The sequence below is a fragment of the Sprattus sprattus genome (genome assembly GCF_963457725.1).
Source record: "Sprattus sprattus genome assembly, chromosome: 7".
NCBI classification, from domain to species: Eukaryota; Metazoa; Chordata; class Actinopteri; order Clupeiformes; family Clupeidae; genus Sprattus; species Sprattus sprattus.
The window spans coordinates 11535676-11554101 of NC_137926.1; the positions used below are offsets into that span (position 1 = coordinate 11535676).

The 18426-nt window shown below is 42.2% G+C and overlaps 2 protein-coding genes and 1 long non-coding RNA gene across 4 annotated transcripts; 1 reads left to right on the forward strand and 2 right to left on the reverse strand.

Annotated features, from left to right (window-relative positions):
• Positions 1–177: 177 nt before the first annotated feature.
• On the reverse strand, positions 178–11591 carry parvb (parvin, beta). Of its 2 annotated transcripts, none has more exons than XM_080842453.1 (13): positions 11457–11591; positions 5727–5816; positions 5039–5109; positions 4784–4886; positions 4122–4262; positions 3639–3754; positions 3352–3410; positions 3193–3212; positions 2983–3044; positions 2740–2808; positions 2226–2327; positions 1425–1497; positions 178–1057 (listed from the first exon to the last, which is right to left on the reverse strand). In XM_080842453.1, the coding sequence occupies exons 1-13, from the start codon at positions 11566–11568 to the stop codon at positions 981–983; spliced, it is 1095 nt and encodes a 364-aa protein (XP_080698579.1). In that variant the 5' UTR covers positions 11569–11591; the 3' UTR covers positions 178–980. The 2 variants fall into 2 exon arrangements, with proteins under 2 accessions (XP_080698579.1, XP_080698580.1); XM_080842454.1 differs by lacking the exon at positions 11457–11591 and adding an exon at positions 7387–7496.
• Positions 7643–12559, forward strand: LOC308368307. The gene is made up of 2 exons (XR_013968727.1): positions 7643–7783; positions 11535–12559. It is a non-coding gene; the product is annotated as an uncharacterized lncRNA (long non-coding RNA).
• On the reverse strand, positions 12512–18003 carry hdac10 (histone deacetylase 10; the record flags this gene model as incomplete). The annotated part of the gene is made up of 19 exons (XM_080842452.1): positions 12512–12733; positions 13200–13388; positions 13799–13880; positions 14114–14167; positions 14371–14453; positions 14840–14933; positions 15019–15286; positions 15410–15477; positions 15588–15694; positions 15816–15905; positions 15994–16053; positions 16191–16256; positions 16413–16539; positions 16949–17017; positions 17112–17216; positions 17321–17418; positions 17514–17606; positions 17692–17830; positions 17939–18003. The coding sequence occupies 19 exons, from the start codon at positions 18001–18003 to the stop codon at positions 12518–12520; spliced, it is 2073 nt and encodes a 690-aa protein (XP_080698578.1). The 3' UTR covers positions 12512–12517.
• Between the last annotated feature and the right edge of the window lie 423 nt (positions 18004–18426).

Below are 18426 nucleotides of genomic sequence, written 5' to 3' on the forward strand. Positions count from 1 at the left end.
CTAGGGAAATAAGCATGCACTAATACAAAGGCAAGTGAAAGCCTGGAAATAACTGCAAGTTAAATCTTTAAATCTAAACTTAAGCCATGGGAATTACATTTGGCGAGCAGACTCAGACTATCTCAAAATAGGCTGCATTGTTCGGTGAAAATAAATCACAGTTGTTTTGCGGCGGGTTGATGCGTTTTATTTCAGGACAAAAAACACTGTCAGAGCAGACTTTATCAGGAATTCAGGCTGATCTTGAGAGCTCTAAATAATTAACCCAGAGTTTGAAACTGATTTTCTTTTGGTTGTTAACTGCAGTGGGGTGAGATCCTGTCTGTCCATTCTGCACAATCAATAATCATTCCAACCAGCCATCCAACTGACACATCCTGAGGGAAAGGCAACATGGCTATTTGAAGCTTTTGGTTACTATATTGACAATGTAACGTCATGGCACTTGTTCGTAGCGAGGCAAAATGAGAGAATCATAAATAAAAAACACACACATACACACACATTCATAGTAATAACAATGGTTGTGACTCTTCAGTGCATAAGGATTGCGTGTTCAGGTCAAAAAATATTTCAGGGCAGGCGGTGCATTCTCGAAGGCATCCAAAGCAGGGGGCTCATATGCATAACAGCATTGGTATTAAATATATGTCCATATGGTCTGGCAGTCAGGTAGCGGTGGTGCCCATCCAGCTTCCATATGACTCAGTTCAGCACATGTAGAAGAGGTGGACACGCTGCATATGATTTCCCACCCAAGTGAAGAATACTAGATTGGCCCCCACAGTCAACTTGTCAGCACCACACAAAAATATCAGGCATGTGTGTGTTATGTGTGTAAGTGTGGGTGTGTGACATGTGTATTTGAGTGTGGGCAGAGATCCAGGAGCCAAGGCCACAGGATGAAGATCCATCTAAGCTCCATCTGGTGAAGGCACCAAGCAGCCTCCTGCCACCTACCCCGTGCTGAGGGGCGGCCGTCACTCGGCGTTCTTGTAGTTGGTAAAGAGGTTGTAGAGGACCCTCAGGGTGGACTTCAGGTTCAAGTTCACAACATCTGGGACAGAAAAAAAAAGAGTAATGTGAGAAGTGGCATGAACTATCAATTTGGTCATATTGGTCGAAGTCATATTATTGGCCCACCACAACTGGAAATATAACAGACCACAAATTAAACAGAAACTAAAGAAATCAGTAATTGTTGCCCACCAGTATAGGACTATGAAGGGAACTATAGCTTTTGCTACTAATCTTAAGAAAAGAAAATAGTATTTCGTTAATGTCATTTTGTCATGCTCCGTTTGTTTCATAAATGAAAGACTAGAGTTCCCCCTGCTGGGCAGCAATGGCATTACACTCAGAACAGCCGTGACACACTAAGCGGCACAGTTGCAATACTACATGAGAGAGTAAAGCTGTAATACCCTCTGGTCGGGCTTTGGGTTTCTTCAGACCTCCGTCCTGCATCAGCTCAAAGGAGAAGGCCACATTGTGTACCTGAGGAAGACAGAAGTGAGGATGTATTCAGCCCATTGGCTTGGAATGAGCAGAGACAATCCGATCATGTCGTAGTCTGTCCAGTATTTCTACTTTCCTCTTAGTTCAGTAAACACAGCAGGGTGAAAGAGTATCATGCCTGGACTTTCATACCAGCGGTGTGATTCAAGGGGTCAAAACTTCAACTATAAATGCCAACTTTCTGAAGTGAAGTGGGAATTGTGTTCATGTAACCCCCTCCCCCCAGATTTTGCTGCAAACACAGACTCAATTGAATGAGCGGCTGGTGTGATGCCAAACACAGACTCAATAGAATGAGCAGTCGTGCGATGCCAAACGGGCAGGGGAAGACTCTCTTTCACCTCAATAAACAGACCAAAAAACTTCAGAACCCTTTTAAGATTGTAAATTCAAGTTTTTTGCCAAGTGTCTTTTAGTTTATATGTATACTTCGTATACTATACTTGGTGTACACAGCTACACTGGACACATGTGGTGTAGCGGATCATTTCAATAACAGGATGCCACTAGATAACAATATCATAATTTAAAAATACATCAGAGTACATGCCACATCTTCACAAATACAAACAAGAATATATATAGAATATGCCATGCACTCAAATAAATAATGCATAAATGGCTCCAGCATAGCAGATAGCATGAAGAGCAAAAACACAACAAAGAGGGAGCCATCTCCTTGTCAGACTTCACACATTCCCACTTACCTTCTGCTCAAAGCTCTCTGGTGTGAGGTAAAAGTTATACAGCGGAACAAAGTAGTCTTCCAGAAGCCCCATCAACAACACCAGGTAGACACCGTCTGCAAACTGGACACAAGGCGGACGTTAAACTGTGCAATTAGACACTGAAGTGAAGACTCCTTTCCCAGTAGTCTAACATCTAAAGCTGAGAAAAGCACTATGAGGATTATATTACTATTATTAAATTACGTTTAACAGTAGTCAATGTTTGAGCTGCATAATTACATAATTACACATTGTGGTAGTACATCAGAGTCTACAGGCTGAGAATGAGTATAATAGCAAGGCATAGTCTATTCACAATCTTTAAAAAAGACTTTCCGTTTTCAGTATTTTCACAGAGCTGCTGGAAATGACTGGCAGCCAGAGAACAGTGGGATTTTATACAGAGTAAATTGACTGTAACCCGTAGCAATTTTATACAAAACAAGAAGCATTGTGCATTTGCCAAGCAGTGGGTTCACTGTTACAAATTTACCTGTGAATCAAGTTCTGTCACCTCCAGGTTCAGCTTGTTAAGGTGCTTATTCACAAAGGTAATAAGAGACTACAGAAGAGAGAAGAGTAGAGCAGAGGACAGAGAGAGTGTTAAAGCAATGCAAGTCCACAGAATAAATGAGCCCTCCTTTCTAAATTAAAGTGGCATCTAAGGGGGTTCATTGAGCTCCATAAGAAAGTATATTTAAACATACATGTCACTGTGAAATCTAATGTACTTTACCGTCTTCACAACATTGAGCTTGTCAGGGGCATGATCCAACAATGTGTCAAAAGCGTCCCTTTCTGAAATCATAAATAGACATTTCACAGAAGTATTAGGACTCAATCCTTCTGAGTGAAATTAACTAGAATTCTCAAGGTGATCTAATGGATGTCTCTATAGAAATAAAACTGTTAACTGTTAATAACACTGTTATACTGTAGGACTCACCAAATCGACCCATCATCATCCTGCAAAATACAAATGAAAACAGATGTTTAGCTGTCTAGATTAGTTTTTTTACTGGATAATACCGTGTTGACTAGAGTCAGCACCAGGTTTAAGTTCACAAGATGGCAGAAAGAATAGAAAACACCATAAATATCTTACTCTGTTGTTGTTGTGAGCTCCTTGGTCACACGAGCAGTTTGTAAGATGCCTTCTTTTTTCTGTAAAAAATATTTAGGTGAGTCAGTTTGTTGAAAAACCTGAAAAACTCGAGACAGATAGACAACTAAGGCAGGTGCAGCTACTACTAAGAAACAACAAAAAAACAATAAGCCGAGTGAAATGATTGTAAATGAGTGAGATCATTTTCAAATCAGATTCAATCAGATTCAATCTAATTAGAGTAGAATTAGAATCAGAATTATAATTAGAATCATCTGTGCCCTCACCTTGACCACCACCACCTGGACGGACACGTGTTCTGGGAGCCTGACGGGGCCCTGAAAGTGCATGGCCAATGCCACCAACAGATATACAATGGCAACCAGATTCTTAGAGTGGATTGCTGTGAAAACATAGAGCTGCATTAGAGAGTGAACAAGTGTGCATGAAGAACAGAAATCAGGAATGAGTGGAATGCCCCTTGTTGTGGTTCCACTCATCCAGAAGTGGAACGCACAACACACAATGGTCAGCGTTCAGAAACCTGAACATTCAGCCTTCTAACACTTCAATGAGTGTTTGCATGAAAGAAGCTATATAAACAGTGGTAAACCTCTCTCCAGGATGATAAAATGCTTAACAACAAAGCAAGTGGCCTTTCTGTAGCCCTTCAGATGTACAACTGTGCCTGTGAGAGTGGTGTTGTGTGTGTGTGTGTGTGTGTGTGTGAGTGGTGGTGTGTGTGTGTGTATTTAAATGTTCTCACTCACAGTCCACGCCCCACTCGATGGACCAGCCCTCAGGCCTGAGCACATCGTTGACCGCCTCGAGGACCGTCTGCAGCTTCTGTTTCTGGCCGATCTCAGACTGCGTCACCTCAGCCACGTTCAGCTTCCGCTGGGAGAGTTTCTCTGTGAATGGAACTCACAGTTAGGGTGCCACTCTCACACTTGACTTGTCACCATGTGTTTCTCATTCGCACAATCTCAGTTCTCTATATCAGACACACAGCCGCATACAAGCGCACACACACACATAAACGCAAACACACGCACACACACACACACACATAAACGCAAACACAAACACACACACACACACACACACACACACACACACACACACACACACACACAGACACACACACAGACACACACACACACACACACACATGCAAACACCAACCCCAACCCCAACACCAACCCCAACAACAACACCAAAACCAACACCAACACCAACACCAACACCAACACCAACACCAACACCAACACCAACACCAACACCAACACCAACATCAACATCAACACAAACACACACACATATACACAAACCCTCATCAGGTTTATTCACAGCGCAGTAAGGTGCCTCTTGCTATGCCAAGAAAGCTTTTCACAGTGATCAGACCTGGAGCATTCCCCTTATGAGAACTTACCAAATAACTTCTGGAGCACCTGTCCATCATAGAGATCCTCCTCCAGGTCCTTCACAATGATCCTTTCCTCCACCAGCTCATTATTGATCCAGTCAATGAGGACCTGTGGTCAAAGACAGCATCATACAGCATTAATCACGGTGATGGTGAAGTTTCAAATGAACAGAACAATAAGTGATACAGGAAGGCACTAGTTTGCGTCTTTCATATGTACACATGTAAGGAGTTATGAGATGAGATCTGGGTGCGTCTTACCTTTTGAAGGTCTTTAAATTTGTCATTATCTCTTGAGCTGGGATCTAGAATGCTCCTTTCAGCATTCTCCTCTATAAGGGCCCAAAATTGATCAGAGCACATTAGAGTTGAATAGAGTGAAATACATTTGCTTCAATTCTACACATTTTGATATGGTGTTATGCTGCAATGCTGTTATGGAGGTCAGGTCATACTTAACTGCTTTTGTAACATTTATAATGCCCTAATTTAAGTCATATGCGTCATAAACCACCTTAAATTCCCACCCTGTTATGACAATCCATTCATCACAGAGTGATTCAGGGATGACAAGGAGAGTCCCACCCTAGAACTCTCACTTCCCCATGCACTGCAGGGAGTTCCACCATATCAGTCATCAGAGATTCTGAAGAACTGGCAAGCATTTTCAAACAAGCCTCCATAACCCTCACAAAAAGAATAGTGTTGGCTATATCTGCTAAAACACTTTCTTTGAAGGTTTGGCATTTGTCCATTAGTAGTTACCATTTTCTAGGGTGACATAAGATGTCAGTAAAACTGTTCAGATCATCTCTCTGCAGTAACATACCGACCATTTGCACAGAATTCCTAACCCCTCATCACTGGCCATACGGCTGGACCAGCTTAGGTTTGTACTGGAAAGGAGAGTAGCTGTTGGCTGATTGATTAATAGACAGGGGAGGGTTACCTAGCAACGTGTCCTCTGGGAGTAGCTCAGCACAGGAGGGCTGCATAGAGGAAATGATGGCATTCTTCCCCTCCTCCTGAAGGTCGCTCACTGTTGACACACACACACACACACACACACACACACACACACACACACACACACACACACACACACACATAAACAGCAATATGTTAGTACTTTCTGTGATGGTTTAGAGGAAAAAAACAGAAGCAGAACTCTAAACAAATAATACACACAATGTGCAGATAGCCAACAGTACAAAATTTTAAGCACATATATGGTAAAATTGAAAGTCTTCAAATTGATGTCAGAACTACACAGTTGTCCTATCTATTTTCTACTGCACTGTTCACAAACAAGCATAGTACTGTGCATATGTGTACAATAATCCTGACCGTCTGACCTCCTTGGTTTCCCAGGAAATACCTTGAGCAACCTCCTCTCAGTATGATTCACTGCATGTCACACAGACATTTTTCATCTAATTTTCTTTGGGTCTGATTGAGCCCTGGTGTATAACCAACACCCGTTTCCCCTGGTGATGGAGGAGATCATCCCACTGCTGTTCTCCCAGGCCGTGATGCCCCTCCACAGCTCTGTGCCAAACAGATCGATCCCGAAGCTCCACCCTCAGCTTCCTCAAGGGACAGCGTCATTACGGTCCATCCAGAAAAGCAGAGCTAAAAGCTAATCCACTTTGCCCTGCGCTTTCTGTAGTCATTAGAGCCGCACTGAATTACCACTCAGCCCATGACCCCTCAAGAGGAGAGGGGAGGCAGGGGTGGAGCTAACCTCCATGGATTCTGTCATAGACGAGAGAATGTGAGAAAGCACCACACCCAGATAGCCATCCCATATCGCAATCAGAGTCACTTCCTGCTGCTGAGGCACTTTGATCCCAATTTTACTGGTGTCTGTGTTCTTGGCCCAAAGAGACTAAGATACAGAGATGTTGTGCAAGTCACTCTAAATTACATGTATCAACAAACTCTCAAAATTAAGATATTTAACACTTACAATGTCACTTCTAGAAACAGCTGTGTAAATCAGTTTCCACCTTTTTAAAGAATAAATTATTCATTTCCTTCCTTCCAGATGTCTGCAGACCTCAGTGATAGTCATCAAACTCATGGACCAAAACATCTCAGATTAGCATTTCCGCCATAATTGCTGTTCTTTAAATTGGCCTCCAACTGCCATGGTACTTCTGTTAACAGAGATGCATGGATTCTACAGGGAAACATCTCAACTCTTACAGTAATTCAAGACTAAAAAGCCTACTAAAAGAGTGTACAAGTACACAAGTGTGAAGAATCACTGATGATCTGACAACTATGGTTGTTAAATATTAATACTGTCACAGGGCAACTATACAGACGCAGTATACTATTTACAGACAGTGAACACATAGATTCATAACATACTATAGTAAAACCTCTGGAGACCCTTGCACCACATATCAGACCTGGCTGGAAAGAAAACACACACACACACACACACACACACACACACACACACACACACACACACACACACACACACACACACACACACACACACACACACACACACACACACACACACACACACAAACACACAAACACACACACACACACACACACACACACACACACACACACACAAACTGCCACACTACCTTCTTTCTTGCGCTTTGCCCGACAAAGAAAGCCCGCCATGTCCCCAAAAGCGCTCCCTGCGTTTGCAGAGACGGAGTGGGTGTGTGGGTGTGTGGGTGTGTGGTGTGTATGTATGTGTGGTCCAGGGTAGAGTGGGGTGGGGTGGGGGTGTCCGGGCAGTAAGGGGCATGGCACTGGTTGAAGCGTCATCGCGTGGTATTTCTGTCCCTTTCACAACCCCCACCCACCGTGCTCCTGTTACAGTGGGGAAGTGAGGTGGTGGTGGTGGTGGAGGTGTGGGTGTTGGTGTGGGTGGAGGGGAGCAAGCTACGGAGCAGGGAAGGGACAGAGGATACCTGCAGCCCTGGATGCCCCACACAAAACCCCGGCACCAGAGAGCGAAGAGGCTGCCTACAGGTACTGTACCTTTCCAAAAATCCTGATGCTAATCCAGACATAACCCCTTGTGTTGACCTGTGAAAGGGATGTGGCTGTTGTGATAGATGCATGAGGTGACCTGTGCAGTGCCGTGCTTTGCAAGTGATCTTTACGTGAATCGAACAGAAACTCTGCAAATGAGAAAAGGGAACAAAAAGCAGCGTGGCTTTTCCCTGCTGCGAGATAAACAATGGGACAATACTGATTGCACCAGTAGAATGAAAATGTAGAGATTATCAGATAGCAAATAGAGATTTGAGTGTTTTGATTCAAACCAAGATGAGAACTGTGTCATTTTCATTTTCATTATTATTATTATTATTATTATTATTAATAATAAAAAACAGATCCTTGGCACACACAGTACCATTTAAAATCAGTCTTGCCGCAATAGCTAATCAATCCCGTTCAATGCCTTAGCCAGTCTCAGTTTAGACCCTCTGTCCCACCGTGCTCTGCAGTCATAATGCAAAAACCCTTTCATGTTCGAGTCCATTAGCAGAACAGGGTGACTTATTGACTGCAGTGCCTCTCAAGACACACAGACCATGCCACCAACAAGCACACGCGCATACGCACACACTCTCACACACACACACACACACACACACTACTATATGCCACCGACAAACACTTGCACGTACACACAGACACACAGACACACACACTATATGCCAGGGACAAACACTTGCACGTACACACAGACACACAGACACACAGACACACAGACACACACACATACTATGCCACCAACAAACACTTGCATGTACACACACACACACACACACACACACACACACACACACACACACACACACACACACACACACATGAACTTACACACATGGACACAAACACACACAGACTTAACAACTTAACAGCACCATTTCCCTTCCCTTGGGGGGCATGTTTCACGGTGGCAAAGATATAAATACTCTCAGTGATGGAGAGGTGTGTGTGACTTTAAATTTAGCACTGACTATTTCAGATGGTGTGTATGGGTGCTGCAAGTTGCTATCAGACACACAATATTTGTAGACACATAAGTCTGGGATAAATATCTAAACTCATGACGCACAGCTCAATTTTGAGACGGCCAGCATATGCCATTATGTGTGTTTCCTGTAGGCATTTAATGTCTTTTATCATAGCCTGAATAAAGTAGTAAGGTTTAAAATGACTTGGCATATTCTACAAAGGCTGTTACATTTTTTATTAACATCTACCAAATGTACCTTTTTTATACATTCCAATTGTTAACTGTTACCGCCGCACAAGTGTAAATTAGCAACACATCCCACAGAGAACATTAATTCATCCAAATACTTTCTCCAAATAGAGTAGCTATACTCTAGCATGCTGTTTGAATGTTGTAATGTCAGGTTCTACTGTTTTTCAGTTCATTTCCTTTCTATTTCTATGTAACTCTATGAAAACGGGTAAGTGAGAGCCACAGGTTCAACGTTAGAAGCAGATGGGGCGCATGGTGGCCCATAATGAGGATAATGAGAAGTGTGCTGTCAGCATAGACTTCTGAATAAACCATTTGGTTTCACCAAAAATAAAGCAAGGCTGCTCCATACTCTCTCTTCCAAGGTGACTCTCATTTAGTGATTTCATCCCTAAGAACATCTAGTCTATAACATGTTTATTCCCTTTAAACCAATACGGCCATGGAATGTCTACATGTCAACACTACATAGCAAAAATATACAGTATGTTGCTCCTGTGATTCTGCTCTTGGCCCCAACAGGCAGAACACTGAATCAGGCTTTACTTCCCTCGTCACGCTTGGCGACAGGCAGGCATATGCATAAACAACAGTAAACAATCGAGAAACGGAGAAGTGTGATATTTATATATTTCTCTCTGCTGCTCTTGTTATAAGCAGTAAGCTGAGGTAGGAGTTTGTCTGCTTTTGTTCCCCATATTACAGGAGGTATACAGTATCACATCACTACCAACTAATCTGAAACATCATTTCGTATAGCAGAGCAAAGCTTAAATATCCAAGAATAATAAAATTATAAAAATTCCTATGGAACTAATTTTTAATAGCTTGCCACCATTTGATAAATGTATAAACTAATATCATAATGTTATATGAGGAAACAGATTGAGATTGATGAGGAATACCAATGAGACTAATAATGATGAGAAATAATAATGCGAAAATGCCCACCAATTGAATCTGTAGCCTACTCCAATGGTTTAGTTTAATATCATAACTTAGACTTACTGTAATAATGAGTATAGTTATTCAAACAAGGCATCTGCTACATTTAAAAAAAAAAATAATTAAAACAACTTACTTTTGAGAAATATAGGGCGCTGTATAGCCTAAAGTGAGACACTTCAGTTGACGGGAAGCTCCTATCAGGATGCTTTTTGGAGTGTGTTTGACCAAAGCAATGACTTGCACTTACTTGACTTGAAAATTGCTTATCACTTTTGTGCACTGTGCTGTGCAACCATTGCCTTATATCCTGTCTGAAGCACACAGACACAGACACACTTCCTTCAAACTATAAAATTCAGTCAAAGGTGCTCTCTCTTCTGGTGAATACAGTAGGCCTATATGCCAAGAGTCAGGACACAATGTAATTCGTTTGGTGGAAAAAGCGTTAAACTTTTTGGTGCTCAATATTGATTGAATAGGGTGGTATGTATTTATATGCATCTTATTTATATATTTGTATATGATATAATTTACATTATATGTGTGTGTAACAGTCGGCAGTATTAAAGTATTTCCTCTCATACTGATCAACACACCTTTCGAGCAAAGGCTAACGATTGCGTTAACGTTGTGAGGATCCACATGGAGAAAGTAAGACATCACAGGAGCTGACAATCAGAATTTACTGGGATTCTTCAACAATTAGCACTTCATCTGTCCTTCTAACTCCTCCTCCAGAACTCTTTATATGGGGTATAACAAACAAACGAGTGGAGAAGCACACACACACACACACACACACACAATCTTGCAGCTGTTCACATAGTAGTCAGTGTGGGGAAGGGGATGTCAGAGAGTTTAAAATAGCTTCGTAAAGAAATGGCTGGAATCAATGAAGTAGCTCAATAAAGGGGTCCGGTGGAAGAGTTTTAGTCTACTACTTTTTTGCAAGTTTGAAAATAAAACTCAACAACGCGGGGCGATGTAATCCTCTTACACTTTATCTAAATAACCTTGCATTCCTGGCACGGGTAACCTATCTATTTCTGTTTATTATATCATGTGGAATGCAGGTCTGCTTTCTTTAAGACGCAGTTTCAGCTTTCACTGACAGACGAATATTTCACAGCCTTAAAAACCTAAGGTATATGTGGTGTATGCTTACTTTAAGTTCATAAAATATATGCCACTCGTCTTCGCTTTCACACAGAGAAGATAGGCTACATAATTCGCCTACTTTGTCTTGTCGATTTCTGGCAACATTCGTCACTGACTGACAAAATAATTTTCTTCTATCCAAACTGCAAGTCATTTATTCTGTGACCTGAATCGGACTCTTGCTGTAAGAAATACAGGGTTGAATTGATCTGTTTACAGCAGGCTACCATGGACAGCCCGCAAAGACAATCTAATGAACCTGAAAGATGGCCTGTCGCATGGCTTGAATGATCGATCCAACAAATAGTCTATTACCTTCTTTTGACTTTTTCTTTCTGGCCAACGTGCCTCCCAGCTTCCCAAGGAATGATTCGTCCTTTTTCATCTTAGCAGACTGCATCGCGGATTTGGTCGGAGCTGTAGACATTCTATTGTGGCGACTCCAGCCAAATGCTGACAAGATGAGCTGACGAGCAAAGGCAGGGGTTTAATTGTTTTGTTACAACACCTGGAGCCCCTGGACCGGATAAAGGACGGAAAGGACGACGGACACACACAACACTGTTAGCGCAAACAATGGACCAAAGGGATGGGACCAAATTAGAATCAATGGGCTGTGTGTCAGTTAGTAGGGGAGGTGACTGGTACCTACCCCACAGCGCCCGTCTATGGTGGGATGTCTGAGTCTGATAAAACGCAACATGTCCGAGGGACAGATAACACAACCCATGTAAGGCGCTCAAGATAATAAGCGAGTAGATTCATTATTGTCCAATGACAACCTTTTCATTCAGGACTGTAGCATAGAGCAATATGACCGTCGTTCAATCGATTGCGAAGGATTCTCCGGGCAATGACACATATTGGGCGATGAATGATACATATATAAGCCTACTGTACATTTCTATAGGTTAGTGGCAGTGAGACTGTTACTCTTTGTTACTATTATTTCATACAATGCACACGATTTGAATGAATACAATATTTTTCTTACCAAACGTTCTAGCCTTCACAGTTGCATGAGCATAAATTGACTCATGTGCGAAATGTGTCTCTTTAATGCAAGACCAAAGGAAGTATTTCACAATCATGACAAATTCGAAATGGGTTAGGCATATTTGAAAGTCATACTTGTGTGTGAAAACAGTCAAAAACCTAACTTTTTGAGAACAAATCACCACAACATATAGATACAACACAGACACAACAACTGTTATGAATGTCTCTTTAATACAAAAAATGACAAAATTATCAAAATTGAGATGTTTTTTTTTAAGTGCATTACAAATAATTCAACGTTGACTTCATTTGTTTTGCTCCTGAGCTTTCTTTGCAGCAACTGTAAAAGAATACAGACACAGACAAACATCTGTAATTTATGTTGAAAACGAAGTATGAATAAACCATGAGGAAATGCAGTGAGTGGCTTTACCTGATGTGTGGAGCATTCCCCACTTCATCTCTAGTCTCTTCTGCTCTCCCTCTATGCCCTGGACACTCTCAGGGGAGAGGGCCCCCAGGGTCCCTAGGTCAGGGGCAGGGTCTCCCATCAGAGAGGCTGCAGTGGCCCTCACAGGGGCGTCCTGAGATTCCTACAGGAGATCATCAGACAATGTGCTCACTCAGATTCAGGGGTTCAAAAAGAGCCTTTCAAAACTCAGGACACCCTACCATGGTTTATTCTTTCCACTCATTAGTCCTACTTTGGGGATGGAACAAATGTAGATAACTGACATGAAATACTTGTGACAATTTCAAATTCCATAGGTTCTAGGCAAACACCTAGATCTTTTGTTGTGGTGATATTCTGAATCTGAGAAGCCGTCTTATTTAAGTATCCTTATTACAGACGGCCACATATCAGTGACTACTTTTGCGATCGCATAATGGATTAAAAATACACAACGTTTGACATCTGTCACAAGGAAGACATGCTGTCCTTAAAGGCGAACATTACATACACACAGACATACACACACACACCACACACACACACACACACACACACACACACACACACACACACACACACACACACACACACACACACACACACACCTGTAGCAGGGCCAGAGTGTGCCCAAGCGCAAGGCCCTGGAGCAGGCTGGTGAGCTGTGCCCACGCTGCCTCCTTCACCCCGCTGCCCTGTGCCAGGACCTCCAGGACCAGGCCTGGGTTGTGCTGGTACGCCATGGGCAGCAGTAGGCCCAGCACAGCCTGCAGAAACCCAGCTACGTCACCAGGACCCTGAAGAGCAACATTACAGTTAACATTACAGTTACATTAAAGTGTTTATCAAGCACAGCCACCAAGGACAGTGGTATCCTCATCAGCTGAAGCAATGGGCTCAAGGTTTCGCATATTTGCATTGTTCATTTGTGTGAATCTTCCTATTGTACAAATTGATATACTATGTATCTAGCGTGTATTGTATATAGTGTATCACAGCTGACTTTTAGTATGAATACTCCTCTTGTAGAAATTGATAAACTGTGTCTGTTGTGTACCATGGCTCCAATCATGGCACCAATAATGTATAAACAGAAAAGTCATATTATATTGTAAAAGTTAATCTGTAATAGCAGATTAGAAACTTGGGTTACTAATACCAAGGGTGGTTGTGAAACAGTGTAGTGACTTGAAACACAGACACTTACTTGCTTCAAGCATACTGGAACATAGTACTGTGATTTGTGGGATTTAGGCTTTTTACTGCAGATCTGAACCAGGAGGACTCTCCTACAGTTAAGAAACAAAAATGATGAGGCAATGAACACACCTTTGACGTGGACATGACACTCCTTAAAATGATTGAAACATTATTGGACTATGAATTTCTACATTAACCTTACTACATGCATTTCAATACAAAATGTTTGTATCAATTACATCTGAAACGTTAGGGAATCAGTGAGGTGAAAACGATTCCTGAGGGGGTAACAATATGATCCATGCTTAATTGTAAAACTCACTCGTCATCTGAATCCACTGGCAGCTCCTCATCTCCAACAAATACCACCAGGACCCTGAGCAGAGGCCATTAGGAGAAAGACATCACTGCAGTCATCAGCATGAAATTGATCGTCCATGTTGTTTAATATGTTGCTAACAAAATGGCCGTGCTGAATTCTTCCACATAATGCACACAAGCACAGTCAAAGCATACACGCAGCACACAGCACACACGGATTACAAAGACTTAAGTGATGCAAATCAAACTGGTGCATACCGGTCAACGGAGGTTAGTGCATGCTGAACAGCGAATTTCACAGCCAGGGATATATCTGGCACCACTGCCAAACCATTGCGGATCTAAAAGAAAGCGACCAGAAGCTTTGACAGGTAAGTCACATACTGGTCATATTCTTTTAAATTCCTTCCAAGAATTAGTTATGTTTGAAAGTAATGCTAATATTTCATACATCAGACATATTTTTATCAATTTTATCAATGTCACTCTTTTTGGCTCAGAAAATGAATACATATGGTTTGCATCACATGACTAAATAAAACAAATGCATTACACGGAATGTTAGACATACATAGAGTCAAAGAGAATGTAAACAATTAGTTCTACCACATTGTACAACATATAATAAAATACAGCCAAACTTAAAACCAACTTGACATGAACTGATTTGTTCACACTTTGCCGTGCAATGAGTGGTGATTTACAGAACTAAAAATGAACAGCTTACCTCTTTCTTATCCACTTTGTCCAAAAGTGAGATCACTTGTCTTAGGGCCATCAACTCCCTCTCACCCTTCACCTCTCCTACATTAAGCTCAACTCTGGAAATCATGAAAACATCACATTAAAAACGTGAAAACACCCTCAGGCCTTTACTGCAGCACATTCATCAACATAATTACCAACCTAATCTTCTCTACTGCTTCAACAGAAGTTTGTGATGCCTCTGCTAAGCACTGACAGCCCTCTGGCAGCAGGGAGTCCTCCTCACCAGGAGGGAGCGCTACAGCTGTGCGCAGAGGAGGGCTTGTCCTAGGTAGAGGCTCAGGCCAGACCACTTCCTCCTCGGCCTTATCTCCTGCCTCTCCAGTCACCTGCTCCTGCTGGGCTTCTTGGACCCCATCTTCCTCTACCCTGCAGCGTTTAGTGCTGGGCTCTAAGACTGGAGCCACTGCTGCAGCATGGGGAACAAGGACAGGACATTACTGTAGCTACTTAATTGATTTCAGTCCATATTTGCAGACAACGTAGTTAACTGAGAACAAAAGAGATGTAATTAAAGCTCGGGACAGCATACCAGAGTGTTTAAAGCAAGTCCAGTACTGTTGATGTGCAGATCTCGAATTCTGGAGAGACTCCAGTGCACTTGGAGGAAAGGGAAAAGTACATCAGCCTTGCATGCTAGCAAAAAAAAACAAACGCATTTGTGCTCAAACTATTAACTCTGTGACTATTTGACTTGAGCGGAAATGTACCTCTCACATGGGGAGCCTAAGTTGGTCAACAGAGGAGCAGGATCTCCGAGAAGGGTCTGCACAGTTTGGCACACTGACTGGGCAAGCGAGGTCAAGTGGTACCCACCCTTACAAACAAACAAACAAACAAACAAACAAACAGGCACAACATTAGTCACTGAGTTTCGGTGACCTGCTATCCTGGCATCATAGAAAACCTACTCTGAAGTGGTCACAACGTGAGCTCACCTCAAGCACGGCGCACAACTTGCCACCGGCCAGGGACATCAGAAGGTGGGTGAGATGACCAAAGATCTCTGGGGTGGCACACATGTGACCCTGGAAACCAGAGAAAACATTATATCACAGATTATATATCAGCCCATCAACAAATCACATGGAAAAATAGCAATAGAATGCTTCTGACCTCTGGATCCCCTATTGCAGAGTCAAAGCCTGCTGACACCAGAACTAGCTCAGGGTTGAACTAGCAAGGAGAAAAAATGACATTTATGAAAAAAATATCATGTAATATCACTGCAAATTTCAAATAGTCATTACTGGTATATTTAATACAACCACCCAACAGTGCTGGGAGTGCTTGTGTAAAAGTGTATGGCCTACCTCATATGCAATTGGCAGTAGCACATGGAAGAAGACAGAGAGGTAGTCACTGTTGTTCATTCCCACCTGCACAATGGATTGGTGAGTTCAGGGCAGGTACCAACATGGCATAAATCAGTCAAATAAAAAAAGTCCCAAAAACGTCCCATAGAAAAACCCAGTGATCAGGCAATATGCAGTATGGAGTATAGCTGCGTTGGTATGTGTCTGTGAGAACCTTGCCTTATTCCATGGTACATTGATATTGAATCCTGCTCCTTTTCCCTTTCCCACGCTGCCATAATCTGATTCTTGAAGATTAGGCCAAAATTTCTGGTGCTCATAGCGGTGCCAAGAAAAGTACAGTACACTGAAAAAGAGGTAAGAGCACTCATGGGTACACCTGTAGACATTGAGTAGAATCAAACCGCACTCTCAAGCTTTTCTCATTGCTTTTTACACCAGTTTATTTCCAGACGCGTTTCAGCCTAAGCCATCCTCAGTGTGATGATGGCTTAGGTTGAAATGCGTCTGGAAATAAACTGGTCTAAATAGCAATGAGAAAAGCTTGAGAGTGCGGTTTTATTCTACTCAAAGTTAACATTCTTTTCCTCGCACCCAAAACGCATTTATTTTTTGGAAGTAGAGCGCGCCTATCCCTACTTACACCTGTAGACAGCCAGACTAAGGGTACTTCTCCTTTAGCTTACTAGTTCTGTATGGAAGGTTGCAATATATGATATGCAATCTCTAAATCTCTAGTATGCAGTATATCAGACCTTGGGTCCTCCTCGAAACAGTACTGAACACCTTGCCCATGATGCACGTCCCAGTCAACGATCAGCACCCTTGAAAAGAAAAAAAATTTAACCCAATTCATTCAGTCAATATCCAGTACATGCAAACAGACAAATGTATTGGTCCTCAACTCCGTATGCCAACCTTTTAACATTGTGGTGTTTCTTGGCATAGAGCGCAGCAATAGCCACGTTATTGAAAACACAGAAGCCGTTGGCAGCACTCCTTTGGCTGTGATGACCAGGGGGTCTGAAGGAAAACATATTTGCAAAGAGAAAAACATGAATACATAAGTAAACTCATTAATATACCTGAATCCTTTGGCGCCAGGCTATTGCGTTCTGTGGACTCACCTGACTAACGCTATTCCATTCCTCACTTTTCCCGTCATCACACTGTCCACTAACTGCAGTGTGGCCCCTATTGCCAGTTTGGCACAGTGGTAGATGTTCTGTCACCAACAGAAAACAGTGTTCTATTACCCTCTGAGGCTTTTGAAGACACTCTGTCTAGACATATCTAGTAGGTATGTGAAGTGCATCTCACCGGATGGAAATAGACATCCCCATACTGCTGGGTGAATGTCATCAGGTCCTCCAGTGTCATGTGGGGAGTCTGTTTGACAGCCTCTAGATACTCCTCACTGTTCAAACAAATGGAGCCATTGAGAAAAAAAGTGTTTGTAGTGTTGTGTTGGTGATAACAAATAAGACCAAGGTAACACTTGCCTGTGCACCAATAGGATCTCCTCCTCAGTTGCTTGACGAACCGGTATGGAAACACAGCGCTCCGGCAGGCCCTTCGAAAGCAGTGCCTCGTAACTGGCGGTAAGACGTTCTGGTACCTCAATTTTACAAGCAGGGCTAGACAAAATATGCCATGTAGAAAGCAAGAGGGAAGAGTTGGTTGGGTTTCGTATGAACAAATAGAGCGGTTTATTTGCAATAAATAGGCTATTTTATGAAACTCACTCAACCCAGAGGAGTTTGTAGCGGGTCATCTCCTCGTCATAAATTACAGCTGTCTTTGATGCCATAGCTATTTTTTTCTTGGAAGACTATTAAATCGAAAATATTTCATACAGTATTTAATGAGGGTTATCAGAAAAGCTACTAAACAAAAGTTTCGTGCACAGAAATAGTTGGTCCCTTCATGCAGACGTTTAACACATTTCCTGTGAAAATAAATAAAGAAATGGATCAAAGGCCTCGGTTATTGCGGTAACGCAAATGAGCTAAATGTTTCCTTTTACAAATTTTCAACACCGAAAGTGCAGACAGATTCCGGATTGCAACCCCGTTCTCAAACAACCAAGCAAGACTGAAGTTCACATCAGCTTTACCAGTGGGCAGACATATTGTTTTGTCACGTGACTTTTGGCAAGCCTTTGATTGGTTTTCATCAAAACACAGATTTTTACTATGCCCATTCTTTTCTCTGTTCATTTACGCAAAAATCA